General features: G+C 36.9%; 1 protein-coding gene across 1 annotated transcript in view; it reads right to left on the bottom strand.

The window, feature by feature from the left end:
• The window catches only part of GUCY1A2 (guanylate cyclase 1 soluble subunit alpha 2), a 297,464-nt gene that overhangs the window by 129,087 nt on the left and 157,499 nt on the right, over positions 1-10,878 (bottom strand). The window contains exon 5 of the mRNA XM_049641286.1: positions 1,800-2,285. Coding sequence (XP_049497243.1) covers positions 1,800-2,285 — 486 coding nt within the window. The remainder of the gene's footprint in view (positions 1-1,799; positions 2,286-10,878) is intronic.

Genomic DNA, 10,878 nt, shown 5'->3' with positions numbered 1-10,878 from the left:
TAACCATGGGCAGTTATATATATATAAATATATATATATAGTTATATATATATATATATGGTTATATATATATATGGTTATATATATATATGGTTATATATATATGGTTATATATATATGGTTATATATATATATATATATGGTTATATATACGGTTAATATATATATACACACACATATATATATGGAAAAATTTGAGGCTCACACAGAATATTCCCATATTTTTTTCTGTGGGGTATCCTAGCTTATTTCAAGGTAAAGGAAACACGATGTTGAGAAATCTGTATTTTTAAACCTTCAAATTGTTGTGGTACCCTCAGAAGATATCGCATACCTTCTTTTCTCAAAACCTTGACACTTATATTTAAATCAAGGATTCCCTTGGTTTTTCAAAGGAGAATCTGTTTATCTGTTTATCCTTTATCTGTATCTCATTTAGTTGTAAAAGCTTAGAGCCAAAATAACATGACTACTTTGGTTGGAGAAAGCTAACACAGCAAATCAGGGGTTCACAGAGGAAGGAGATTGGTGGTTGCTAAGATTAGTGCAGTAGAGCCCGCAGCCTGGAGAAAGGCATGTGCTGGCAAATTCAGGCCAATCTGTTCTACCTTTTGGAAATCACTGAGTGTAACAGTGACAACTCATTGTAGTGTCTCTCTGGTTTAAGATCAGACATTTGGCTATGTCTACCATACATTATGTAACAATAAATTATAAGGAAGTTGAAGATAATTTATAAGAACTTCTGTACAAGGCAAATCCTGCACATATACCAAACACTGAAAATTCACCTTGCCAAAGAGACTCACTAAAATATTCAGCAGCAGCTACACATTATACATAATGGCACTAAAGAACACCTTTCTCCAAAGGAGAGACACCTTAATGAAAACACCCTCTGGGATAATAATATCAAACTACAATGTTTCTTTCCAAGTCTTCTTATGTGCAGATCATGCTATGAAAAAAAAAAAGTAGCAGTCTAGGTGGTTTAGTAAGGAAGAAAATAAAAGCCTACAGTTCACTACTGTTAATTATACTAAAAGTGCTTTCTGTCCTTTATATAAAAAAGCCATATACCCTGACATTGTGTAATCCACGTGAAATTCTATGTAAAGTTACAGAATTATTCATTAGGTAGATATGATTCTGAATTGTTCAAGATAGCAGTTTTTAGTAAGAAAATAGTAAGGAGTTCACCAAATCAGACCAAAAAATGGTAACCCATTTTCAAAGCTCTTCCTTTATTTAGCTTGGAAGATTAAGATGCTTCCACTAAAAACCACTGGTCATTTGGTAATAGCTAGAACATTTCTAAGTATCCCTGTAGAATTAGAGGGTTATTTGACAATGCACTGCCAAATACTGATTAATCATCATATAACTGACAATGCAATGCATATTTTAATGTAACTTATTTCTTACTGTCAAAATACAATACTTAGTTTATATTGGAATCCTGTTCTCTAAGAAAGACTAATTATGATGTTGTGCAAAGTTGCCTAGAATTCAGCAATTAAATTCTGTAATAATAATGAATGTAGAGAACTAGAACTGTAGAAGTTTTCCTTACTGAGCAATATTATGATTTGGTTACCTATAGTATGTCAATACTATGAATTGACTCACAATGGAAGTTCACTCATTAAACAGAAATACCTGTTATTTGGTATAAAATTTCTAAATTAAAGAGATTTCCATCATTTACTATCAAGTTTAAGTACCAAAAGAAAATTATACCCATGCAATTTAATTTACTATTAAAAAGTATTTGTGTACAAGCAATTAAACCCAAATACCTTGTAAACATCCAAAAATCCACACTGGTGGTCAAATCTGGTGTACAGTTCATTCAGCATGCTGATCACCTGCATGGGGGTACACTGGGCACAGATGGCTGTGAAGCCAACAATGTCTGAAAAGAGCATGGTGACATCATCAAACTTTCTGGCCTGCACCTGCTGTCCTTGCCACAGCTGCTGAGCTACATCACCAGGGAAAATCGAATACAGAAGATCCACTGTTTTCTTTTTCTCTTCTTCCAGGGCCTGGTGAGTTCTTTCCAAGGTCGCCTTTAATTTATCCATCCTCTTCTTCAAGCCATCTTGGGCCTTGGCCTGCTCGCCAACCAGAATGACATCTCGGGTGGCATCATGGATAGGGATGTCTGAGAGATGCAGCCCTCGGCCCATGAGTTCATCCAACTTGTCCACACATGGAGAGCCCAAGAATAAGATGGAATTTGACTCTGGAACATGGATCATCTGTCCCTTGACTTCCATCACCTGCAAAATTAACATGAAATTTTCATCAGCGCTCTTCATACAAGTAGGTTCACAAAAAAGTTTTATTTATGACGCTGATGAAGAGGAGGAACATGAAATGTGCTAGTAGCTATGCTGAATTTCTGCATTCATATAAGCATATTTAAATATGGTTTCCAGCCAGCGTAAAAATTCATGGTTCTAAACAGAAATCTTTGTTATTATCTCCCACTCTGCCACTCTCCAAAGACAATGGTGAGATGAAGAGTGAGATCAATGAGAAATGAAGCAGGAAAACATTTTTTATTCAAGATGAAATTACACTCAGGCACATCATGAAACGGGCTCAGGAGTCAGTTCAAAACCTTTCAACCTGCTTAATAATAAACTTAGGAAAAATCTATCTGTCAAAATAACTACATTCAATTGTCATTAAAATAAGGCTCAGGAAAAAGTCCAGAAGATTAAAATAAACCAAAATTATTGTTTAGCCTTATGTAAGTCATTTTTCAAACAGTTTGTAGACCTTTGAATATGTAGCAGTTCTTGCACTGACTGGATTAGGGAATAATCCACTTGATCTTAAAAATAAAAATTTAGGGGAACATGGATGGCTCAGTCGGTTAAGCCTATGACTCTTCATTTCAGCTCAGGTCATGATCTCACAGTCCTGAAATCAAGCCCAGCATGGGGGCTCTGTCCTGACAGCATGGAGCCTGCTTGGGATTCTCTCTCATTCTTTCTCTCTCTCTCTCTCTCTCTCTCTCTCTCTCTGCCCTTCCCTGCTCAGGTGAGCACACTGTCTCTCTCAAAATAACTAAATAAATATTTTTTAAAAAACAGAAATTTATACTAGATATGATTAAGTCACTATTACTAGGAAGTAACTATCACTCAACTAGCATGTTCAACATAGGCTAAAAATAAACCCCACAAATCAGAATAGCACTAATGGAATGCATCTAATAAGATAAAGAATCTGAAGAAATAGTACTTTAAATCCATCCCTCCTTTCTGTGCTCTTGGACTGGAGAAGTTGGGGAATGGACGTTTGATGTTTCCCATCAGTGAACACAGGTTTATGCTATCTCTGCTCAGCGCCCCACAGAACACTGCAAGGAAAGGAGCAGAGGCAGGAAAGGAAGTAGACATAGGAGGAGGCAATATGAATATAGTTATTTGGGTCAGAATAAGGTATCTGATCACACCTGGAGAGGAAAGAGACTGTAATGACCTAGAAAGAACAGCATACTAGTTGGCCAGCAGAGACCGCCCATCCGTGTAACCTGTGTCACCTTCCACGGCCCCATGGAATGTGCTCAATAAATGTATCTTCCCTTACTCTTCATAGCATGAAGTAGTTAGGCTGGTGGATGAAACTAGAGGCAAAGAACAAATATGTGGTAGCCCTGCAGCTATGTCTTACTTTGCTCCCCCTGTGCCATTCATCAAGATCTAGTATGGGGAAGGAGATACAATGGAGTCCATGCTTGATGCTGTACTTTTCACGAAATCAAATGTTGGCTTTATCTTGTGTAAAGTTTCTGCTAGTGCTCAGTATTTCATCCTTTTAAGCATAATCCTCTCATTTACTCACTGATATATATGTTGTTTTCTATTTACTCGAACTGGGTGATAAGCATAAAAGGGTAAAGGAAGATCCCTCTTCTCCAAGTTATCACAGTATGGTGGAGGGGACTGGAGAACAGCATGAAGAAGACACTTCTAGCTCCCTCATGCAACATGGGCTCTCAAAAGACTGCAGACTGTGGTTTGAGTACAGAGAAAATAATACTTCTCAGAAGTATTTCCAGGTTGTTTTATACCTGCTTATACTAAAATTTATTTTTTAATTTTTTAATGTTTATTTATTTTTGAGACAGAGACAGAGCACAAGCAGGGGAGGGGCAGAGAGAGAGGGAAACACAGAATTTGAAGAAGCTCCAGGCTCCGAGTTGAAAGCACAGAGCCCAATGTGGTGCTCGAACTCACGAACCACAAGATCATGACCTGAGCCAAAGTCGGACGCTCAACCAACTGAACCACCCAGGTGCCCCCTCAAATTATACTGAAGTTTAAATGAAAGAGCATGAGGTATAAGAAAAATAAACTTTTAAATCTGTCAGATTTCAGAAATTGGTAAGCATAATAAAAAGGAGTATTGGATGGGCCAAAAGGTTAAAGTCGTCCTTTTAGAAATCTTGGTGGTCAGGTTCTGTTAAACTACCTGGGTCATTTTTATTTTAATGCGCAGATATCTCTATACTAACATTTACCAGCCTAACCAAGAAGTGATTGAAAACTGAGTAGTTCATGTACTGTACACTACACATTTCTGTATTTCCGCATATTCTGAATGTGGACTAACCAATGCTCCCATGAGACTCAAGTCTAGGAAGACAATCATTGGTAGCAGGCTTATAGCATGGTTAAGAAAGAAGGATTTGGAAACAGTCAGACCTGGATTTGAATTCCAGTTCTCTTGACATTTAAATGGGCCAACTTAAGTTATTCATACTTTCAAAGCTTTGGTTTCTTTATCTCTAAGATAGAGATGAAATGATAATTATGTTGATGAGGATGAGCCTGTAGCTAACTCAACACATCTGCTGAGTGCTTGCCATCAGCTAGGTACTGTGCTGAGTACTTAATCTACATGTTGTTAAATTTTACTGTACCCTATTACTGTTCTCCTTTTTTTTTTTTTTTAAAGATTTAGGGAGGTTGGAGGCCTTCTAACAACGCACAGGCTAATAAACAGCAAAGTCAGCATTTTAAACCCAGAGGACATGCTCTAAGTCACTGAAGAAGCATGATGGGTAAGGATGTTGGGCAAGGCCAGAAGGGACAATAATAATTCTACATGTAAACCAATGTGATGGCAAAGTAACCTTATTGAGATATTCACAATAGGCATGAGAAAAGATAGAAGTTGTTGCTCTTGATATAGATGAAATAGTTACTTGTATGCCTATCCACTGATAGGGTAGTAAAAAATTACTTCTATATGTGATTTCATCTTTAGGATATAACTTATGGATGCACAGACAAAATGATATGTCCTTGGTGTCCACAGAGGTCTTTGTTCTCACAGCGTAACATTCACTTCAAAGGATTAGATCCAGAAGGAAAAAACAAAAGTAGGAAACAAATGGCCAGCCTGGAAAACTTCTGTATCTTCACAAGAGTTGAGATTCTCCCTCTCTCAAGCCCCCTCCTGAGGCACTGCCCAGCTGGAGCCACCAGCAAGAAGGATCTTGCCACAAGGGCCCAGTCAGGAACTATTCATATCCCACATGAATGAAAAAAACCTCTTTTGCATGAAGACACCAGGACATCTCTCCTCTGGGAGCTGGTTCTTCTCCCTTAAGCAGCATTAACAAGGACTAGTGGGAACCCTGGAAGCATAAAATAAACTCAACAGATGAAAATAGGACCATGTGAGCTCTGAAAATCACACTGTCATTGCAACTACTATCTACAAAAGTAGGCCAGGACCTGTATGCCAAACCTAAACACAGTGACTGCTTGTTAAAATTTTTAAAAAATTAAATAGGATCTGGTGTCTTCTAACATAATAGCCAAAGTAACCAGGACATAATAGGACGCCAAGCATCATAATAAGAACCAGGAAAATCACATCTTGAATGAGAAAAGGCCATGAGTTGATGCCAACACTGAAATGAATCAGATATTGGAATTATCTGTCAAGAATTTTAAAGAACCCATCGTAAAATGTTCCAACAAGAAATTATAAATTCTTTTGAAAGGAATAAAAAATTAGAAAATCTTAGTAAGGCAACAGAAGATATAAAAATAACCAATGTTGATTATAGAGCTGAAAAATGCACCAAAAAATAGAAAATTTGCTGGGTGGGCTCAAAAAGATGACACAGGATGGAATCAGTGAATTTGAGAATAGTTCAAGAGAATTTACTCAACCTGAACAGAGAGAAAATAGACTAAAAAATAAAATAAAATGAACAGAGCTATAAGGACCTGCAGAACAGCAACAACAAGGACAACAATGAGGACGACAATATCCGACCTTTTTATCATGGCAGTTCCAGGAGGAAAGGAGAAAGAACAGGAATGAAAAAGCATCTGGAAAAATAATGGCTGAAAATGTCTCAAATTTGACTAACAATATAAATCCACAGGTTCGACAAACTATGTGAGCCTCAAATAGGATAAACACAAAGAAACCCACTGTAAGACACACCTTAATTAAACTTCTTAAAAATAAGTTCAAAGAAAAGATCTTGAAAGTATCCCTAACGAAAGGATTCATTACTTACAGGCAACGCTAATTTGCATGGAAGTTTGTTTCTCATCTGAAACTATGGAGGCCAGGGGAAAGTAGCACAGTCGTTTAAATATCAAAAGAAAAGACTTGTCCACTGAATTCTCTATCTGGGGAAACTATTCTTGAAGAATGAAGGGAAAGTAAAGACATCTGCAGCTAAAGAGACACTGAAAGTCTGTGTCCTAACAGACCTACCCTTAAAGTCTGGACAAAGAAAAATTTTCAAACAGAAAGATAGTAAGAGAAGGAATCTTAGAGTATCAGGAAGGGGGAAAAAAAAAACAACCGAAAAACTAGGAATATGGGTTCTTACCACAGAGTATCTTTCTCCTGAGTTGTCTAAATTAGATATAATGATTGAAACAAAAATTATAACACCATCTGCTCTCATCCCAAGTGTGCTTATAAGGGAGAAGCAGAGGGAGATTATGTGTGAACACACGTGCGGGCACGCACATAACGATGTGGAGGAAGAGACACAGTGGAGTAATGTAACTATAAGCCAAGAAACACCAAGGTGTGCCAATAGCCACCAGAAGCCAGAAGAGTCAAAGAACAGATTCTCCTCCAGACCCTCTGCAGAGTCCATGGCCCTATCCACACTTCTGGTGCAGTTCTGGGGTGATGGTGGGGTTCAGAGCTGACAGTCAAGAACGAATTCTTGAAAACATCTTTGGTGCAAAAAGGTGATTTTATTAACGCATGGGAACAGGACCTGTGGGCAGAAAGAGCTGCACCGGGGTTGCGAAGAGTGACTGATTATATACCTTCAGGTTGAAAGGGAGTTAGGGACAGTTTAAGTCTCTAAGGAATTTTGGAAGCAAGGTTTCCAGGACCTTGATGGGCTAGCTGCTATTAGGAAAACTCCATTTATTACCGTTTAGTAAAACCTCAGTCATGAGACCCTTCAGATGTATATCAGCAGCCATATGTTGAAGTATGATTGCCAACATATACTTGGGGGTTAAAGATAAAGTAGGTTTTCAAAGGAATTTTTAAGTAAGGAGACTCACAGGATCTGGGGAGGCGGGGGTGGGGGGTGGGGTGGGATAATGTTAAGCCAAGATTCCCTTTTGCCCCAACACAGTGTCATCATTGAGGCAGCTAAGCTCCTAGAGGGAGGTCACTCTGCCTGTTTCAAGGACTTGTCAGTGGGCTGTAGGCAGTAAGGGAATTTAATTTTTCATTTGTCTTAAGTTCCCACATCACCATGGCAAACACTTAAACCCCCTTACATCTTGATGAGGGTGATATTAGGGCTCTAGGAAATGGAGTCTATAGGTTTCTGCAGATTGGAGTACGGATAAGATTGTCTTTTTCTTGCAGTTTACTAAGTTATCTGTAAACTGAAGGAGACTCCTATCCTGCATGACTGTGATCTCTATCAGTAAACCATTTGTTTTCTTTCCTTTCCTTTGTTCTTGGGCAGCCAGGAGTGTCCGAGGAATAGCACCCAAATCCCACCTGCGGGTGCGGGATGCTATTAGCCTGTACTTTGCCCTCAGCTTGCCTTATGCTCCCTCATCACTTTGATTTTAAATTCTGACCTTCAGGACTGTGTAAGAATAAGTTTCTGTTGTTTTACATCACCAAATTTGTAGTAATTTGTTACAACAGCTGTACAGATTGAAAGAGCAAAGTTAGCAAATAAGACCTTACTGACACATATGGGAAGACCCACCCAACAGCAGCATGTACATAATTTTTTCAAGATCTCATGGAACATACACTAAGTCAGACCATATCCTGGGCTGCAAAAAGAAAAACCAACACAACAAATGTTTTGACTTGGAATTATATACAATATGTTCTAAATGGTATAAAACTAGACATCAATCACCATAAAACATATTCATAACAGCCAAAACTGAAAAGAGTCCAGATGCATTTCAATGGATGAATGATAAAACCTAAAGAGGAATACTATCTAGTAAAATAAAGATGACTCTACTCACATAAGCCAAATTTTGGATTAATCTGTAAGGAACTCCACTAAGTGAAAAAAAATTCTCATTTAATAAAATAGAGCGCTTGCTTTCTTGTTTGCTTATTTCTTTTTATCACTCACCTGTTTGTGTTTTGATTCTTAGACTATAATTATCCAAAGAAATAAAGTGTTTTGAAATAAAACCTGTTATCTCCCAGAGGGCTATTGGTTTTTTGTAATTCTAGCCTACTCTCTGTATTTGTAACAGCTACAATTTTTAAAAACTGTAAATTTTGTTTTGATTTTCTCTGGCAAGAATCCTTCATTAAATATTCTTATTTAAAGAGGCAATACGAAAATTCTTGAGTGAAATACACTAATATACTTTACAAAAATTAAAAGCATTCTTATTTATTCATCTGTTTTATAAGTATTTACTTAGTATATATGACCTATCATTGCTATGCTATGCACTTTAAATATGTAGGAATTTAAGCAGAACATCTTTGCATTTTTAAAGAACTAAACAATAAATTCAATAGTAAAGTGGATGTATCTGGGGGAATATTAACATCTAAGGCTAATTATGATACTTATTCTGTACACTGAAATGTTGCCTTTGTTGAAATGAGATACAAAAAAAATCATACTGTTTATTGATGAAATCAGCAACCCCCCACCCCCCAAAAAAAACACATAACCCCCAGACATTTCATCTTAGAAGAGAAATGCTTAGCATAGAAATGCTTGCTTCCCTCCCGCTTCGTGTATTTGTATTTACTTCATTGTTATTCTTCAAACCTCAAAACTTCATTCTAAAAATGGATTCAGGTTTTGTTTTGGTAGATAAGCTGGTAAACCACATAATGAAGTCATTTCATGTTCCACGATTAGATGCCACTTTTCTTTTTAAGTCACAGCAGGATTCATATAATATTTAAAGGAAATAGTTTTATGCTTCATAGTTGAAAGAAGTGTATCAGCAAACATTTCATATTCTGTTGTGAAAATTTTCCAAATGTGAAAGGCTTATGTTTTGCTTTTAGATTCTTTATTCATTTTTTTTATTGAAAATTTCACACAACGTGGGGAATATTAAAGTGATACATGGTGTTTAATACTTTGCACCCAGAGATGGCTCTTTTTTTCCCCCAAAGAGTGCAAACGATTGTATTTTTCATCACATTCACACCAGCAGCAAATCACACACATTTAAGGAATAGCACTAAAAAGTCTGCCTTGCTTTACCACCCACAGTTAGCCTGCACCTCTGGGACACCTCTGTCCCCACACTGCCACTCACATGTCCCATGGGAGATTTTGGTTACATTTCTATATAAAGAGTTCAGAAAGCTATAGTAAATTTTTGGAACCACCACTAAAAGATTCTGCAAGGAAAGGAAATTCTGCACTCTCTTCAAGGAAATATTATAAAAAATAATCCTGCACAAAGCACTAACTCATTGTTATACAAGGATGAAGGAAAAGCTTCCTCATAGTAACAGAGTACAAAATAAGAATTTGGATTATAAAAAATACTGGCCATTTTGACCCAGCCAATTTATCACGAGACTATTCTGACAAGGCCTCAAAACAAAACAAAAGCCCTAACTTCCAATTATCCAATTCTATGTTATTATGTGTGTGTTGTGTGTGTGGGCATGTGTGCATTTTTGTTAAAATATTTGTTCTCCCATAACTCTTCATTTCATTTCTGTGAGTCAGGGGTCGGATGGAAGATTAACAGTGGCTGTTTATTTTTAGTAATAAAAACAGCATTTTGCACTTTGACTCGATTGCATTAAACATTTAAAAGAAATAACTAGGGTTTGTGCTTAGACTCAGGTTGGCAAAACCTGATGCTACATACTGAGAATCCCAGCCATTGGAAATCCAAGGAGAATTAAGGGCACTGGCACGCATAAGGAATTTTCTAATGAGATCAGAGGGCATTTGCTCAGTCTAGGGGATATACCATGGATAAACAAATATGGACAGCTGCAGAATCTAGCTTTTATATAGAAGATTCAAACTTTTATACAGAGGATTCTTACCCAGGAGATCTTTCTGTAATGATGAAAACAGCATGACCAAAGAACTAAATTTTAAATTTTACTTGATTTTCATTAATTTCAACTAAAATGCACAGAACCACATATGGCTACTCACTAAGATATCAGACAGCATGGTGCTCATGTAAAATTTATGGCTCCAATATTCAATCCATCATTTCATCTAGATATCATTTTTCACTTGTTTGTAGGTAAGAAATGAATTAGTATTGGGGTCATGGAGATGTTTTTGCTTTTAATAATATCACATAAAAGGTTTGAGAAAGCATTATGATCTGTCTTTCAGGAGCTTATATTCTATTATATTCT

This window comes from Panthera uncia, chromosome D1 (genome assembly GCF_023721935.1).
Source record: "Panthera uncia isolate 11264 chromosome D1, Puncia_PCG_1.0, whole genome shotgun sequence".
NCBI lineage: Eukaryota > Metazoa > Chordata > Mammalia > Carnivora > Felidae > Panthera > Panthera uncia.
Note: the sequence above shows the minus strand (reverse complement) of the source record. Positions and strands in the feature narration are given on the sequence as shown.